The sequence below is a fragment of the Rhineura floridana genome, chromosome 1 (genome assembly GCF_030035675.1).
Source record: "Rhineura floridana isolate rRhiFlo1 chromosome 1, rRhiFlo1.hap2, whole genome shotgun sequence".
NCBI classification, from domain to species: Eukaryota; Metazoa; Chordata; class Lepidosauria; order Squamata; family Rhineuridae; genus Rhineura; species Rhineura floridana.
The window spans coordinates 246,842,321-246,860,656 of record NC_084480.1 but is presented as its reverse complement, the minus strand read 5'-3'; the positions used below and the strand labels follow the sequence as shown (position 1 = coordinate 246,860,656).

Below are 18,336 nucleotides of genomic sequence, written 5' to 3'. Positions count from 1 at the left end.
CAATTCTTTGGATAATGACTAAAGGAAAACCTGCTTTCCTTTTATCATGAGGGGTACTGTGAGGGTTGGGATCTGCATGCAGTTAAGTTGAGTAGAAAGCATAAATGAGACTGAATGCAGTTTCTCTTTTGGAAACTTTTCTAAGTAACCAAAGGATTTGAAAGATATTTTGCCCACAACAAAACCCATTACCAAGGTCAGAGATCAAGAAATGGTGGAGAGAGTGAGTGATTTGGCTAGCTTGGCTGAAGAACCTGCTATGCGCTACTTCTCTACAGGCAACAAGAAAATGTTGTTTATGACGGTGGCTGTGGTCTGCTGTGGTTTGTTCATGATTTTGTTTCTCAAGACGTTTTAATGTTATGAAAAATGATTGATCTAAGTCCATTTGTTCAACCCAAAAGATAACACAGTTGTTTCTGACGTATGCATTTGCACTACATGTGTGTTCTGATGTGTAGGAATATAATGTAGAAAACTTTAATGAAGGCCAATTAATATATCCAAACTCTGGAAGACATTGTGGTGGAAAAACCAGGATTCTCTGGGATATAGGTTTTGGCAAGATGCATAAAAATGTAATTTCATCTATAAGCTTAGTCTTCTATAAGCCAAGATTTGTAAATTTATATCTTAAATAACGTCTAAAGCTACTACAACTTAAATGACATCTGAAGTTAAACTACATGTCGAGCTCTTTGTGTCTTCTATATGCTGCTGTTTGAAGGGAATATAATTTTTCATTTGTTAAACTGAAGATTCATAACTGGACTCAAACTTGAATACTGCACCTGCTGGTCTGGAATTGTAATACAATTATTCAGGCATATTAAAACTGCTTGAACCAAAGAAAATAACTGGGTGAGGACAAGGACAGTTCACTTAAATAAAAGGGATGTAAAATTGCAATAACAAAGCAATAATCTTGGGCAGATGAAGCTGAACCTTTTTTAAAATAAGTTTAACTCTGTGAGAGAACAAATTTGGGCCGCTTGTTATCACTTGAAGCTCTATATATTGGTTGTGTAAGCTGCAGTTTTAATTAACTAATGTAAGACTTTATAGTTGGCAGGTCACTTGAAAGTTAAGATCATACGAATCCCTTGTTTTAAGGTTTTATCTAAATCAGTGGTTCCCAACATTTATGAGTATGGGAACACTTTTGTAAGCTCAAAATATTCCATGACCCCCCTCACCACTAATTGTAATTTTAGTCTCAGTTAATTGAAAAAATGATGTGTGGCAAAATCACATCTCCAAATATCCCTTTCCATAAAAAGCTCCCTGCAGACAGGGAGGTGTTGCTTTCTTTTCTTAATGCAAAGGTCCAATCAAATTGGTATTCCCCTGCCCCCCACACACACACTCTGAAGATGTACAGTCCTGTCTCCCAACACCAGTGGATTACAGTATTGGACTAAGAACCAGGTTTAAACCCCACCCAGCCATGAAGCCTACTGGGGGTCACCTTGGGCCAAACACAGTCTATCAGCCTGACCTATCTCACAGGGCTGGTGTAAGGATAAAATGGAAGGGGAGGGGGACCACATGCACCACCTTGAGCAATATGGAGGAAAGGTGGGATATAAATGCAATAATAATTAAATACATTTCAGCTGCAGTATGTAGACCCCAGCCTCAGCCAACGTGCTGAGCTTTTAAAAAATAATACAGTGGCGCCGTGCTTTTCAGCATTCCGCTAATACGGCACCAGCAGGGCGATCAGCTGTAGCGTGGGGAGCTTCAGGGGCCAAGCGCTTTCAGCTGGAGCATGGCAGCTGGAGCTCCCTGCACTACAGCTGATTGCGCACTCCAGCTGATCAGCTGGAGCGTGGGGAGCTTCAGGGGCCAAGCGCTGCCAAAAGTGGCTGATCTCCCCGCACTACAGCTCATGGCTGTCAGCTGGAGCGCGGCAGCTGGAGCTCCCCACGCTACAGCTGGAACGCGCTACAGCTAATCAGCTGGAGCACGGGGAGCTCTAGCCACTGCACTCCAGCTGACAGCAATCAGCTGTAGCATGCGATCAGCTGTACTGCACAGCTGATTGCACCGGAGCAGCAGCAGGCTTCAGGCTATGTCCCACTTTCCAGTGATTTTCACTTTTCGGCATGGGTCTGGAACGTAACCTGCCGTATGAGTGGGGCCCTACTGTAATAATAATCAAGAAGCAGCAATGTGCCAGTGGTGGGGATGCTAGAGTGAAGACAAAAGGGTGGGTAGATTGAGGAGGAGGGTTAGTGCTTTTAGGCCTTGGGATGATCATGAGAAATGAAGACGGTTAGCATGCACTTGGGGAATGAGAGTGGAGCAGAAGACAGATTAGCACACATAGGCACACAAACACACCTGCCTCTCCTGCAAGGATCTGCAGGCATGCATGCATTTGGGCATGTGGGAGGGAGGAAGCCCTCAACTGCCACAGCATCTTGGAGAGAGATAGGGGGTGGAGTGTAGGTAGAAGAAAGGGGGGATGCTGGCACACACACTTAGCCTTAGAGATGGGGAGTGAGCAAGTCCTGAGCTTCCTCACTGCTCCTTGGCTCCATCTGGGCTTAAGGCGAGATCTGGGTGGCCTCGCAAATAAGAATAATTTTTAAAAGGAGGTGGCAGCAAAGCAGGAGCCAAGAAAGGCAGGCAGGCTGGCTGCCAGGAAGAAAGGGGGAAAGCAGCCTTTCCTTGCAACTTTGTTTCTTTTTGCTTCACGAAAAGCCCTCTCCTCTCTTTCTGAGCAAGGGTGTCATCAGCAGCGGCAGCCCAAGGAGATGGGATTTGGCAATAGTAATCCCCTCTTCTTCCTGATACCTCCACCCTCGGCCTCCTTTGGTGTCTTCCACGTGTTTTATAGGCAGGTCTGCCCTTGGCATGCCTCAAAGATGCCCTGGGGCTTCAGCAAAAGCCCTCCCCTCTCGTTTGGAGCAAGGGGGAGGTGTCATCTGTAGCATCAGTGGGGAGCAGACATGTTCAGGGAGTGAACTTTTTTTTAAAAAATGAATAAATAATTCATTTCTTTACTGTTCACAGCCCCCTCTGGATTGCTTCACGGGGCCCCTGGGGGTCACAGCTCCTAGGTTGGGAACCACTGCTCTAAATTATGCTTGATCTTCCCTCCTCCTCTAACTGGGTAGGAATCATCTAGCTACAATCTTTTATCCATGATAGCAAGCTCTCTTTTGACAAGTAAAGCTCCCTGTCAACTTGGGATGTTCAGAAGATCAGGGATTATGAAACCCTAAGGTCTCTTATGTTGCCTAAATGGCTTCCTGTACTCCTTAATTAACTTGTAAACCTTGACTTGTGTCTTATAGAATAGCTTGTTCAGCAGCTAAGAAGGTTTGCGTGCTTGGTTTGATTTTGGATTTGTTTTGTAGCACAACTGGAATCTATCAGAAGAAGGGCTCTGCCCTCTTTCCCACTGTCATCCCCACTCCTCTTCTTGAGTCTTGGATGGAGAGATGGTGATTGAACTCCATTGCCCAAAATGTATTGGAGATCAGGCCACAAAATTCTGTAGGGAAGGAAACTTGGGGATCTACATGGTATATAGTATGCCTTGCCTAGTGGACACCCAGATAGCTTGTATCTGCTCCGCATAAGCATTATATAGTAATAAGGATGCTTTCCGGTACATTTAGGTCTCTAACGCTAGGAATAACTCCTAGCAAAGGGAAGATTAGGAACATAGGTGAGTAAGGGACGACTTGATAGAGGTGTATAGGAACATAGGAAGCTGCCTTATACTGAGTCAGACCATTGGTCCATATTGCTCAGTATTATCTACACTAACTGGCAGCAGCTCTCCAGGATTTCAGGCAAGGAGTCTGTCTCAGCTCTACCTGGAGATGCTGGTGATTGAGGTTATGAGCCAACTTCATGTTCGAAGCATGTGCCTTTATCATGAGTTCTATGTCGCCCATGGTCTTGGACTGTTAATATTTGTTGTTAAAAACAGCCAACATGCTTCAGTTTTCGCATTGTCATCTGTGTATACATAGTGTTTGCTTTGATCAAATTTGTTTATAGCACAAGCTATAAACATTCATGCAAAAGGCCTGTGTATCTTGTCTTCAGTTCCTTTTCTGTGTTTGTTACTGTGGATAGAAAGGATAAAATGTGCCTTCCTGGGTACAGTCCCTAGGGAATATATTCTACAAAGCCTATGATTGTTGTTGTTAGGTTTAGGTAGCTCCTTCTCCTCCCTATGACTCGTAAAAATACAAATAAGTGTGTTTAAAACGACTGATTGGTTGATTGATTTTGATACCTGTTTTTAAATGTGGAGTATAGTCAGCCCTCAATAGTATTACCTAGTTGCAATGCTGCTCATTTGGGCCAAGAAAGGCCATGGAACAGACCTTATAGTTCCATGTGCATCCTGGGCCTCTACCAGTTTGGTAAGATTCAGGGAAATGTTGGTCCTAGTGAAATGTACTTCAAGAGATGAACCACTCTTCAATACTAATCAATAACTAGTGTTCTGTTATACTGATGCTAGTTTATATATGGTTAAACAATGCAGTAATTAGAACTGCTGTGGGTGAGAGGAACCTATTTCCATGTGTAAAGGAGCTTCCTTACCATGGTTATGTATACAACCAGTACAGATAGCAGTGGTAATCAGTTACTGGTTGTTTTGGTATGGAAAAAAGTCTGTTTTTCATTGTATTGGAGTTGTTGGTGAGTGTATTTGATTTAATGTGTCCAGCTGTATTTCTGTCCTTTATTGTTGGGACAGATTAGCTTGCAAAAGAACAGCCATGTGTGTTGAAAAAATATTTAAGCCGGGGGAATGTCTGCATTTGAATCATCTGGTAACACAGGACTGACAAGCTATGTTAAATGCCACACACAGAGCAGAAGACTGGCTTCTCATCTGAAAAACATGAAACAAAAAATTGTTTAACAACCATTTTCTCAGATTACATGAAATGGGCAATCTTATCTTACAGACTGATCCCAAACAGGTTTCTGATGGTAGCTAAAATGAAACTTGGTTAGTGGGACAAGTTGATATCACCATAACCTCTGATTGTAAATAGTGTTGTGATTTTGTCTTTAAGAAAGGAGAGGATAAGAACAGGAAAAACATTACACATTTCCAGACTCTCACTGATTACAGGTGGGATTCAGTCACATCCAGGCAAATTCAGGCTGTGTTGTTAAAGCGGATTTCGAGCTCTTGCAAAACAAATCCACTTTACAAAAAGATCAGACTTTGTTTGATAGGAAAAGTGATGGGAAATTGACCTGGAAAGTGTGGAATAACACTTCCTTGACACAATGCCATCTAATCTCTGCACAAACAAATCAGACTCAAAGCACATTAAAAGGTTGTCTAGAAGCGACCACTATCCTGTGGACTGTTTGTTCCCTTAAGACCTTCCTCTTTCAACAAGCTTTTTAAGTAGAGATCTTTCCTAGTCTGCACCTGTATTGGAATTGTTTTTAGATGTTTTAATTGTTTTATCACTTGTGTGTTTGCCACCCTGGGCTCCTTTGGGAAGAAAGACGGAATATAAATTAAATAAGTAAGTATGGTTGAGGGATGGATATTGCATCTGCACCAGCCGTAATTTTAAGAGTAGATAAGATGTTTTGCTGGTACTCTGTACATGGCTATCCTCACTCATCTTCCCATCATTGTATAAAAAGCTTGGTGGTGAACAATTTGCTCACCCATGTTCTTTCAGAGACTCAGTCTTCTCTAGTACTAAGTTTTCACTGGACAAATGCTGTCATCATAGGCTACTTAAGTTTCAGTGCTGTTTGTGAAGGAGGTGTCCATTAGCCTGTGAAAGACTAGACTTGAAGTTTGCCTCATTTGATGTTCATCTGTCTTACAGATTCAGAATCCGAAAAATCATTGAGTGGATTTGAAACTGTGACAACTTACTCATTGGAAGACAGCGTGGATTCTAGTCATACTGTAACATCTGACATGTCTGAACAAAAAGCCTGTAAAACTGGAGAGACTGTATCAAATGGCATCAAAAAACACAGGTAGGATTTTTCATTAGTGTCTAGAGACGCTGCAACCTTTATTGCTGTGCTAGACAAAACCTACCAGATATCTTTAAAAGATCATTGGGGATGCTTCTGCCTTTCCCCTTCAACAGTAGTGGAACAGAAGTTCATCAATATGAAATCATCTTCTTTGTTAATGTTTTTAAAAAATAGGAAGTTACGTTATGACTACTCCATGATGCAAATGAAATACATGAATTCTTAACAATGTATGTTTCTAATTCATTGAAATTTGTTTCACTGACATCAATACTGGTCTCTTGTTTCTTCATGTTTTTTTAATGCGGGTCTCTTACTGCTTTTCTTTTTCAAGTTTCGAGTTACATTATCACCTTTGCATTATCATTAATTCAATGCTAGTATTGGCCAGATATGTCAATATATTTTTTCAAACAAGAACATTAAAAGCAAAAAGTCATACTGCAGAGGCATGTTGCATATTATCTGCTTCATCTGTTCTTAACTTTTTACATGAAAAAGGAGGTCAATAGATCCTCTGTGACATGTAACAAATACCTTATTTCTCAGGTTTCAATGCAGGGAGAATTTAATATGTGTACCTTTATTTTTTATTTCCACTGATTAATATAACTAGCAGTTGTTGCTTGGCATATAGATGGTGACCTTATTTTAATTGTTGAAGATAGGGAGTTTAAGAAACAAAGTTTAATCTTAATATGTTGCTCTCTCATATGCAGTCAACATCTGCCTGCTTGCCTCTTGGCTCAATTTAATGACTTCTGTTCAACATAAAAAAGTCACCATAGCTTGTCTGTGGAATAAACCTGGTTATAGCTTCAGCATTATTATCACAGGGCTTGAAAAACATTTCAGAATTTTTTGGCGCAAAGAAGTTTAAATGAACGATCATTCAGATCCCCCCTCTTTGTTTAATATATTATCCCTTTTCCCCCTTGGCCTCCCACAGCCTTTCTCACATTAGAGCAGATGGTTCTGTTGCAGTTCACTCTGCATTCATCCTGCAAAATGTTGAGAAAAGAATAGTTAGGATCCTCTGTCAAATGCCTTTATTCTAAGAAGAAATGATAAGCTCAAGATAGCATTGACTTTAGGAAACAAACTGTAATTTGGCAGGTTTCCACAATGCTTGTTGTAAAACTCTATTGCCAAAATTGTAAACAAGAGGTGACTAGAGCCTCCAAGCTCTTATTTGTTTCCCAATCCCCTGGCATTTCTTTATTTTCCACTACAGATGTCTCTCATTAGGCTTTTTGATTGCCAGGTTTTTATGTCTCTAATCTTGCCCCCATGCACTGTCCTGTCGCTTTCTTCTTCTGTATTCGGTAATAATTAAAATATGTTTAGCTGTGTTTTTTTTAATGGGCTTTTGGGTAGCATTTTTAAAACACTGCAGGTGGAACATTTCTTGAGAACTAAACCTTTAAATGCATGGTTATTCTTTTAACTCTCCAGCTCACATCTTTTTGCAAACCATACTGCAATATCTGACCTGTCATCTGACACCACTTGGGGGAATTGGTGTCTGCAAATATATTGATGCAAATTGTCAGACCTCTTTAGGGAAACCAATCTAAATTTTGCCTTGGAGCAAACTTCCTCAGGGGATGAAGCTGTTCAGTGTTTCTAGTTGTCTTGGTATTCTTGTACTGTTTTTCTTGTCATACAATGACTACAGTTGTAACATGCATTTATGTGGACAGTGTTTTACCATGGCTTGTCTCTGTGTTTTGTGTTTGTGTGTTTTTGTATTTATAACAATATTATGAAAAGGGGAGAAAATGAATGTAGTTTTTATATAACTCTAAAGTAAACATACTTTTATGGTAAAAGTTGCAAATAAATATATCTGTCATGACTCTTCAGTTGCAGTTATGTTTGTATTGCATACAGAAAAGACACTGTGTCAGAGTTTGGAAATGGGCATGTTTTGCATGCAGTATGTGACTTTTCTGGTAAGAACGTAGCAGAGAAACAGTTGGTCTTGGGAATGAGTTATAGTTTCATCTGATATGTTCTCTTCTGGGTTCTCACGCTTAGAGTTTAGACGTGTACTGAGTGCAGTTCTAAAATGACAATGGGGAAAATAACAAAACACATACACAGGCCTATGCAGCATCCTTTTCTTGGTGTGTCACTCTTAACTGTGTCACTGTATTTTGAAAACAAAACAAGAAGCTGGCTGACAAGTTTACAGTGAGACCTCAATGGAAGTACAGAATTCTTTCTGAAGTGTAATAGAATGAATGAGCATATCTGATCATGTTACTCTGGCATATTTACATTGAAATCAGTTCACCTCTGGCATCAGCAATTAAAAGAGGTATTCAAGGTTGCTAATGACCTAGAGTGATGCTTTCAGATAGCAGAAACATTTTAAAAATATGTAAAGAGAACTTTCAAGATGGGACCTGTAACAATATTTCAAAAGACCCAACTGAACAGAATTAAGAAATGCTAATTGTGGACTTATCAGTGAGTCAGACACTTCTTGATAATTTACACATTATTTATAGCATTATCCATGTGCATTAACCTGGATATACAAACATAGAATCACCTCCTGTTCTACTTGTTTGTGTTTGTGTGCAGTAAGTGGTATGCCAGAGGCAGTGGTACTAGTTGGTTGTAGCTCTCACTCCCAACGAGGTACTATCTTTTCTTCTTAAATGTGACTGCAATAGGAAGGAGGGCCCCTTCTGGCTAATGATTCCATGCGTTGCTGGTACTACCAGTAGGCAACTTGTTGGGCTCTGCTAAAATAAAGGTCATCTGACTTGGATGCCAATCACAAATGCACTCCTGTTTCCCTTAATTTCTGTGTTTTTTAGGGTTGTCTCTAGAGACACAAACTACACCATCAAGTGACTGGCAGTCACTTCAGAGTTGCTTGCTGACCACTGTAATAGGAAGGGAGTAGTCAGATGCATGAGATTGGGATGCTATTTGCACCTTGACTTGGGGCTAAATGTATGCTGAAACTTAGTCATTTGTAGTACTTCAAACTCTGTTAGTCTCTTGAATGCCACAAAGCTGGCTTCTTTACCCTTGGTTGGATGGGGGAAGGATTGTGGAGGGGGAGAATGGGAAGCAAGCTGTTAAGCTATACATAGTTGATCTTCCTCCATTCCTCCAAATGTTGTTAAAGATTTAATTGTTGTTGTACTATGCCTTCCAATTTGTCCAAAAGCTTATGCTGGATGGTCAGCAAGTAGGGTTAGATGGCATACCATACTATGGGTTACTATGGGAGAGGTCTAGCCTCAAGATCTGTCTATAAAGTTGTGTTAGAGTGTTGGACTAGGACCTGGCAGACCAGGTTCAAATCCCCAACCAGTCATGAAGCTTGCTGGGTGACCTTGGGCCAGTCATAGTCTCTGAACCTAACTTCCCTCACAGGGCTGTTGTGAGGATAAAAAAAATCAGTGCCACCTTGAGCTCCTCGGAGGCAAGATGGGATATAAAAAAATAACAAATAATAGGATTTATATTGTAGACACTTAACTAACCCATCTATCCACATCACATAATATTAAAATGTAAAAAATGACAAATACTGTCCTGTACATTTCAGCCTTGAATATTAGAAGTAACCTGAGTAGGCGAAAGGAGAGCTGAAGCCAGCTTCACAACAGAAGAATGTGTCTTGTTAATCGTTTTTTTCTGTGTCCTTGGTGTTAATCTTAGGCTGTAGCTTGAGATAGTTGGCATGCTCAAACTCTTTGGAATGTTTTCATTGTTGGCAATGCATAACTAATGTTGAAAGACTGCATGATTTGAAGCAGCAAAGAATACTAGAAATATTTGCAAAATTGCCAGTTATTTATTTGATGCAAACCATATGCAGCCAGTACTAAGCATGTGATTTTAAGGAATGCAAGCCACTGATTTTGCTTACCCAAGTTATATGTAAAATATAAATAACTCAGATTGGAATTTTCATTCAACGTTTCTGACTCTGGGCCATGCACTCTTCTGTACATTCTATACATTAATAGCGAACTCATTATCTCCGTGTTGATCCTTATCAAGCCAAAACAGTACCATCTACATGCAAGAGAGAAGTTTCGGCATGCTTGGCGGGGGTGGGGGAGGAATCCCAAGGTTTTCAGAAGTGCAAAACCGTTTCGAAAAAAGGCCTAATGGAGGAATCACAAAAACTGCCCAGTGAGGACTGAGCATGTCAGTGCCTGCAGAATGTGGACTAACTATTGGAGGAAGGGAAATGGAAAACTAGGATGGTGGTCAAATTGAGTATCCTGGAAAATCGTGCGTTTGTCTGTCTAGAACCCTGAAAAGGAGCATTCCATGCAACCACACTTGGTTTTAAGTCCCACTTGTGTTCAGTACTGCTGAGAGGATGATGATAATGATAACAAATAGGGCTTTCACATAACCTACCTTGCTGTCATCCTTTAAAACAACCCTCTAAGGTAGGTAAATTTGTTCTCATATTGCAGATGGAGGCTATGCCAAGATGTTCTCCTGAAGGGGCCCAAGGTGGCAAACAAAAACACTAAAAGTGCTTTAAAACATCTTAAAAACAAAACATCTTTTAAAAGCATATTAAAATAACTTTTAAAAAATATTAAAAACATCACAAAAAGCAGTTCCAGCACTGACTGAGCCTGGGATAAGGTCTCTACCTAAAAGGATTGTTGAAAGAGGAACAGGATATTTTGCTCAAGTTTTATGGACTTTGTCAACTTAATCTACTACAAAAAAATTATTTGATTTATTGGAACATTCTCCAGGCCAGTTTTGAAGATTATCATCTTATTTTTATTCCCATGAAAATAAAGAGTAAATTTTACTGCTACAAAATAAACCTGGTTCTCACTATAAAGTTCAATTGAAGGACTGCTAGAACCTTTAATTAGACAGACACACATACCCTTTCCAAATTGTAGTGTTAAAATTAGCACAAGGGTTTTTTTTAATCATAAAGCACTGCTAACCTTATACACTAATGCTAGCTTGCTTTCTGCAAACAACTTAATGGAAGCATATACTTAATTGAAACTGAATCCACACATTTTAAACACTTCCCTCTCAATTCACTGAAACACTATTGACATTGGTAGGCTCATAACTAACTGCTGTGATGAGTTTAAAATATCATTTCCTTTAGGACGGGTCATAAAACATAAGAAACACAACATGTAGTACAGCGATATATAGCAAAAGGCTCCTTCCTCCATCAACTATAACCTGGCAGCAGCCCTTACATCAGGGAAAGGAGAGCAGAGAAAGGATACAAGGCCACTGACTCCTATCAGCACAGCGCAGAGAGACCAGCAATTGCCTCTGCTTGATTTTTTCTATCCCAGCGGGTCATTAGAAGAACTTGAATCCAAGAATTTGTACCTCAATGTTCTTTTTTCCTCCTCCCTCCCAAACCATTTCTCTTGTGTGTTCTTTTTATTTAAGGTCGTAATCCTAAGGGCAGGGAATCCTGTTTGTATTGGTCTATAAATTGGACTGGAGCCTTTAATTAGTTTAATAATAATAAAAAATACAATAAATCTTGCCATCTATTCTGCTGGGTAGCTGAAGAAAACAATTGTAAACTATAAAACATTTTCCTGATCTTTTTCATTTATCTGGGTGAAATCCATTTTGATATTTAAAAGACTGAAGTCCTTAGTTCTAATAAGTTATAAATGCTGGTTGGTAGTTGGAAACAAGTATAGGTAGACATCTTATTAAGGATACAGTTGTGCAAGTTTTTTTAACTGGAGGACTTTTGTCTCACTTCTGAATTCTCTTTCAGATATCCTGGATTGGTCACTTGTCTCAAATAAAGGGGCCTTCCTGTCTCCCCTCAAGTGGAGTCAAAATGTTATCTGGATGCAGGCCTGTCCCATGAAGGGACCACAACTTCCTTCCCAGATATAGTACTCTTAGCTTAGCTGGAAAAAATGTGGAAATTATAAATGTGGGTTGGTGGGGAGAGAGAGAGATCCCCTAAAGATAACTTCAGCACATTACCCTTTCATTAGTGATATTTATGTCTATATTTCAAATGTCAGCTTGTTTAAAACTTTGTGGCTTCCACCCAACAAGCTTTGAACTATAGTTGTATGAAGGGATGAATGGTCTCAAGCAAAGAATTATTGGGGTATCTTTACATAGTTCTTTGGGGAAAGTCATAATGATTAATAATGGCTGGATTTTGAAATGGATTTTGAAATCCATGGTGTAGAGATGGTTAATGCAGCATGTAATATGGAAAACCATTTTTAACATTTGAATGGTAGTCCCAAATGTGGCTATTAAATTTTTAATAGTTTGCCAAAAGCATTTTAGCCTTTTTCTACATAAGGATTTGGTTTTAAAGATGTGCTTAGCTGCTGCCTTCACTGTTGGGACATAGTGGTTCCTTTTTCTCTTCAATCCTGCACACTCTAGCATTAATTTTAATCGTAAGTTGCAGAAAACTAACTTCTCTCACACTTTCCACTGGATCTGCTGCTTTTTTTCTGCGGACTTGGCTTCTTCTGTACTACAGAATAATGAAATACTAACATTTGAACATTCATGATGCACAATGATGTACACAGGCAGGATATTTACTGAGCTAAGTGTGGTTTATGAGAGCAAAGAGACTGGGACAGACCACTGCTTACTCAGGATACAAGAGAGAATTGTCAATGTACAACAGGTGTGGGGAACCTTTAGCCCTCCAGAAGTTGCTGAACTACAACTCCCATCAGCCCTGCCCATTGGCCATGCTTGCTGGGTGGTGGGAAATGTGGTTCAACAACATCTGGAGGGCCAAAGTTCCTCACACCTGGTGTAAGACATTGCAAACCTCTTTCCTGGTTGGGCAGTAGTCTTAGCAACTAACAACATTCTAACTAGAGAGGGGAGAAAACATTGTGAAAGGAAGTTTAGGACATGAGAGAGGCCCTTCTAGCTCAGGCCAAAGACCCATCTAGTTCAGCATCTTGTTCTCACAGTGCCAACCAGGACCTGAGTGCAACAGCACACTCCCCACATGATTCCCAGAAACTAGTGTTCGGAGGCATACTGCTTCCAACATAGAACATAACCATTATGGCTAGTAGCTGTTGATAGCTTTATCCTCGTGAACTTTTAAAAGCAATCGAAGTTGGTGGCCATCGCTGCATCTTGTGGTAGCAAATTCTAACAAGAGCAAATTCCGAGGCTTAGAGTTGAATGATTGGGTGCTTAACGGAGATGCCCTTGGAGGCCATCATTTCTAAAAACACAGTGAGCTCTAAATGATATTGGGGAAGCTTGCTTGTTGCTGTCAAGCTCTTTATAGAGGTCAGGAAAATATCTGAAGATGGGGGAATTAAGCAACCTTGCAGATTGTCCTGCTCTGACTTCTGCCCACCAAGTGTGCCCCAAGATGTCAAAAAAGGATTTTGCCTTCAAGGAGGGAAGATAAAGGAGTGAAGACTGGGGGTCCATTACACCAGTAGGATCTGTTTAGCAGTTCCTTGAGTAGGGCAGTAAGCCCAGAATGGGTGATAAACCCAGAAAAACATTTTCCTGCCTCTTAACTTTGCATGGACAGGAGCCTGTCACCTGATCTCCTGTTTGGCTCAGTGAACTAGGAACACTATGAAACTGGAACGGTTTTCCGAGACTGGGGGCAAACAAGACTCCCTTTGGAAAGATTTTGTTTGCGGTAGATGTAGATCTAGTTTGAATTGTCTCCCTGTAGCATGGGGAGTACTGTACTACCATGATGGTTATGTCCCCAGGAAAGTGTTTCTGACCACATGGATAAAATGTCCAGTTAGAAAATGTAAAGTTTGTTCAGTTATATAGACAGTTCAATTTTGATGTTCTCTTGAGGAAAATGATATGAAACTCACACATATATTACAAAAAAACCATACTACCTTATTACTGGAGAAAGGACTGGATTGTGACTGGGATTCCCCAGGTCTCGTGACTAAAAATATAATAGAGCAAATTATGTTTGAAATGGTGGCATGTCCAACAAGATTAAAATTGTTCCATGGTGTTTTGTTAAATGAAACTGTCATGCTAACTTTTTGTTTCTCTTGGGCATTCAGTGACTTTATGTTGGCCTGATGTAGAAATTAGAAATGTCCATTAGTATTGGATAAATACAACTTTGTCTTTTCTGCAATAAAGACTCACAGCAGGTTACCATATATTCTTGCCTGCTTCAATGCCACTACCCTGTGAGATAGATTAATAGTCCATCTGGTGAGCTTTATGTGATGGTGAAGGATCTGAATATGAGGCTGCATGCCCATATCTAAGATTAAAAACTAACCATTTGTATTAACTTGGTGATGGTAGGTGGGGTTTACAAATTTGTATTCTCTACTATTGGCAAAATGGAGACCGATTTGGTATCTAAAGTCACTGAAATACAGGGCTTGTATAAAGGGAATATTTCAAGAGGTTGGGACAGTGGCACTGGAGAACTGTTACTGCCTGTGATGATGTATGTTCATTTTGCCTGTTCTAGTGAAACTGGTTTTGCAGGTTTCTGTGCTTTAAGTGCATGACTAGCACCTGCTGCAATACCCATCTACATTCTGGTGTGACTGTTGTGGGAACATTTTGAATGATGTCCATGAAAAGTCACTCTTCCATTTTTAGAACTGGTTTTTGAGCTTAAAAAAAAAATTCAAAACACATTGGGGGGAAGGGGTGGCAGAGGAGCCATCCAAAGCTGCCTCTTCTCCTTTGTAATGCCCTATCATTCAAGAACAGTTTTCCTTAGGTTCTAGTCTAATCTAGTCAACTTCATCACTCATCTGAATTGTATGAGACTAGGAGAAGCAGCTGTTTAGTGAAGGAATTATCAGGCTTCCCCCACCCAAAGGTAGGCTCCCTAATATGCTTATTCAGTTACCAAACTGTCTGCATTAAGTAGGATGTCACACCCAGTGCTCTTCACAAGTATCTGTATACAGCTGTACTTTTTTTCTTGCAGTCCTGTTTTTTTTTAATATTGTTTTTATAAATTGAGCTGTAGTGACTCATCCATCATATTGGGCTGTTTAGCCTTAGGTTTTAAGAAAATGTGTTACTTGCCTTTTGTACAATATAATGTATACTGATAAAATATCACCCCAAATTTAATATAATTGTTCATATTTTTGAACTGAGGACTGATCCTCACAACTGCCTGTGTGACAAGCAAGTTGTCTGGTTACCTACCCAAAGCTGCTGCTCAGCATTTTTGGATAGCTTACAGTGATGTACCTAACTAGTTTGTGATCAGTGATTTAGAAAACTCATTTCTCATGAGCCCCATTTGACAACAACCTTGAAGGTGGGGAATAGCTTGGCCGTTGTGGTATGGATAGACCTTTGTTCATATTTCTGTTTTGTGAGTACTGCATATACTGCAAATACTTAATCTAGAAATATATTATTCAGGACTAATAAACTTGGTCTCTTTCCTCCACCCTAATCTAGGACAAGCTTGCCCTCTCCAATGTTTTCCAGAAATGATTTCAGTATTTGGAGCATCTTAAGAAAGTGCATTGGAATGGTAGGTGAATCATGGCTTAGGCTAAAGAGCTTAGTCTTTATGGTAAATGTGTTGTCATATGATAGATTTATTTCCCCCCCTTTGTGTAAAATAATTAAGACCAACTAATTTATGTATGCATTTCTGAGGTAAACATTTCTGTAGTTATAACATATCTTCCATATGAGCTTTCCTATGCAGCTAGGCTTGCTCATGAGTGCTGCAGGGCTAAAAAATATGACAATAGAGGACCCTCCAGGGAAGATTTGGGGAGGAGGAGCTCTGGAAACTGCTCTTAGATTATTTCACTGGATTGCAAAATCCTGTCGCTTGCTATGATTCACCTAGAAATTCACACATGACACTGACAGATTCTAATTTTTAAAAAAAGTTACCTATGTTGGTCCAGAAGAAGAAAAATAACAACTCCAAAATCCAAGGGCAATACCTTTATTGGGACCAACTAAAATGCCACAAAAAGTGTGACAAGCTTTCATCAGTCCCAGCCACCACAGCTGATGGTCAGGGATGATGTTGTCCAAAACTTCTGGAGGGCACCAGCTTGGGGAAGGCTGTCCCGAACAGTTCTGGTTTGTAGCCTGCAGGTAGAGCTTATAGTTTTTATTATTATTAGTTATCCAGTGCTTTAATAAATTAAACGCAGCCTAATTAATAGTGATCCTTTTGCATTAATACATAATAAGTGCTATTTCAGGTTGCCACTAGTCACTATAAAATAACCAGCCTTCTTTTTCAATACTTTGTATGACTGAGGTCATAGCAATATTCTTAAACTCAGGATGGCATATAGGTTCCTCTTTTCCCTCACACATTTTATTCTTGCAACCATCCTGTAAAGTAGATTAGAATAAAAACATAAGAAGAGCTTGCTGGATCAGGCCAGTTTTCATCTAATCCAGAATCCCATTCACACAGTGGCCAACCAAATGCATCCTGTTCACAGTGGCCAACCCGAATGAGTGAGTCGGTGACCCAAATTGCTTTGTGAGTTTCATGGCTGAGTGGAAATTTGAAACTATCCCTGATGTAACTTTACACATTCCATGCCACACTGGCTCTTGTTTAAGTTTAAAAGGGAGGATGTTTCCTTCCCTTCATATCACTGTCTCTCTCTTTCCTAATATGACCCATTGCCAAGGGTCTAGCTTTATTTTATGATAACACACACACTAGTCATAATGTTGGTAATGCAGTAATATATGTAAAGTTTATGTTAATTTTTAATACTGTTTCTAAAACTCTCTACTAGGAGCTGTCCAAGATCACTATGCCAGTAATTTTTAATGAGCCACTGAGTTTTCTTCAGCGACTGACAGAATACATGGAGCATACATACTTAATTCATAAAGCCAGTTCACTTTCGGACCCAGTTGAAAGAATGCAGGTATTCTATTGAAAATACGTGCATCTTCTATTATCTGAATGTTGCATCTGTTTCCTGTAGGCAGATAAACAGGAAAACTCCTTATTTTTACAGCATCTGGAAGATTGTTATGTAGATAAAGAGTGTTTGCTGAAATAAATTTAATTTTGCCTCCATGGTGGTGATAAAGAAAGCTAGCTATTGAATATGTGAGCTGTCAGGTTGACTTTAAGCGGTACTCCTTAACTTTTTCTAAAAAAAGTGATGGTAATTGACTTTTCTTCTTAAATGTTTACAAGCTACTACACCACCTCCTCTTTATGAGAGTTAATACTTCAAAAAACATAAAATAATTAGCAAGATTTTCTGCTTTAAACCAGTATAAATATGCATGCTTTTTCAACAGTGCGTAGCTGCCTTTGCTGTCTCAGCTGTTGCCTCTCAGTGGGAACGTACAGGAAAGCCATTCAATCCATTACTTGGAGAGACGTATGAACTGGTCAGGTAACAAGCACACAGTGCATTTAATTGACTGGCTTATTAAGCTGGCTGAAATATTCCTACCTGGACAAGGCACTAGTTTGGTGAAACTAGTTCACTTTATAGCATGCTAAATTACAGTAAAACCCTTCAATTGGTATTATTCTGTATATATACTCTGGCAAGTATAAGGCCATTACCACTTGTGATGTTAAGTAAACATAACTGGTCGTCATGAAAGTTCACGTAATATAGTTAAGAATTTTGATCAAGGGTTTTTTTTAATTGTACAAAGCTGATGTGGAAGTATCTCCTTTTATCCCCTTTTGTAGAGAAACTAAAAACAATGCTCAACTATCACTTTCTTTCTGTGTTTAGAGAAGATCTTGGATTCAGACTCATCTCAGAGCAAGTTAGTCATCACCCACCAATCAGTGCTTTCTATGCTGAAGGACTGAACAATGACTTTGTTTTTCATGGTTCCATTTATCCTAAACTCAAGTTTTGGGGAAAGAGTGTTGAAGCAGAACCTAAAGGGATAATAACTCTGAAACTTCTTGAGTAAGTGGATCAGGCAATCTGATAAATTTTGGCTGCTTTAGACAAAATGCAAGTGGTATGTATACTGCAGTACTGTATAATATATACTTAAAAGCTGAGCGTTCCCATCCCAGTTGTAGAGATGGAACCAAGCAGGCATGGTATGAAAGTAAAAAGAAGGAATGTGACCTCCACATATCTGGCTGTCGGGATGTTTAGAACTAGAGCATGGGTGGACTCATCTGAGATAGGCAGAGAGATCTTCCTTGTTGAAGCTCAAGTAGACAGAGCTTCATCTGTAAGAAGGGGGCTCGACTGAGCTTAGGCAAGGAGGAGTTTCACTCCAAGGTCAGCTGCTGAAGTTTCTCCCATTGAAGCCTGTATGGAGCAGGTGGCTATGTTGGGATTGCCTTAAATGCGTTTGACAGATTCTCTTTTG

General features: G+C 39.7%; 1 protein-coding gene across 9 annotated transcripts in view; it reads left to right on the top strand.

The window, feature by feature from the left end:
• The window catches only part of OSBPL1A (oxysterol binding protein like 1A), a 103,250-nt gene that overhangs the window by 57,155 nt on the left and 27,759 nt on the right, over positions 1–18,336 (top strand). For all 9 annotated transcript variants that reach the window (XM_061597198.1, XM_061597181.1, XM_061597190.1 and 6 more), the window contains exons 17-21: positions 5,841–5,997; positions 15,439–15,514; positions 16,764–16,898; positions 17,284–17,381; positions 17,736–17,918. In XM_061597198.1, the coding sequence (XP_061453182.1) occupies positions 5,841–5,997; positions 15,439–15,514; positions 16,764–16,898; positions 17,284–17,381; positions 17,736–17,918 (649 nt within the window). The remainder of the gene's footprint in view (positions 1–5,840; positions 5,998–15,438; positions 15,515–16,763; positions 16,899–17,283; positions 17,382–17,735; positions 17,919–18,336) is intronic.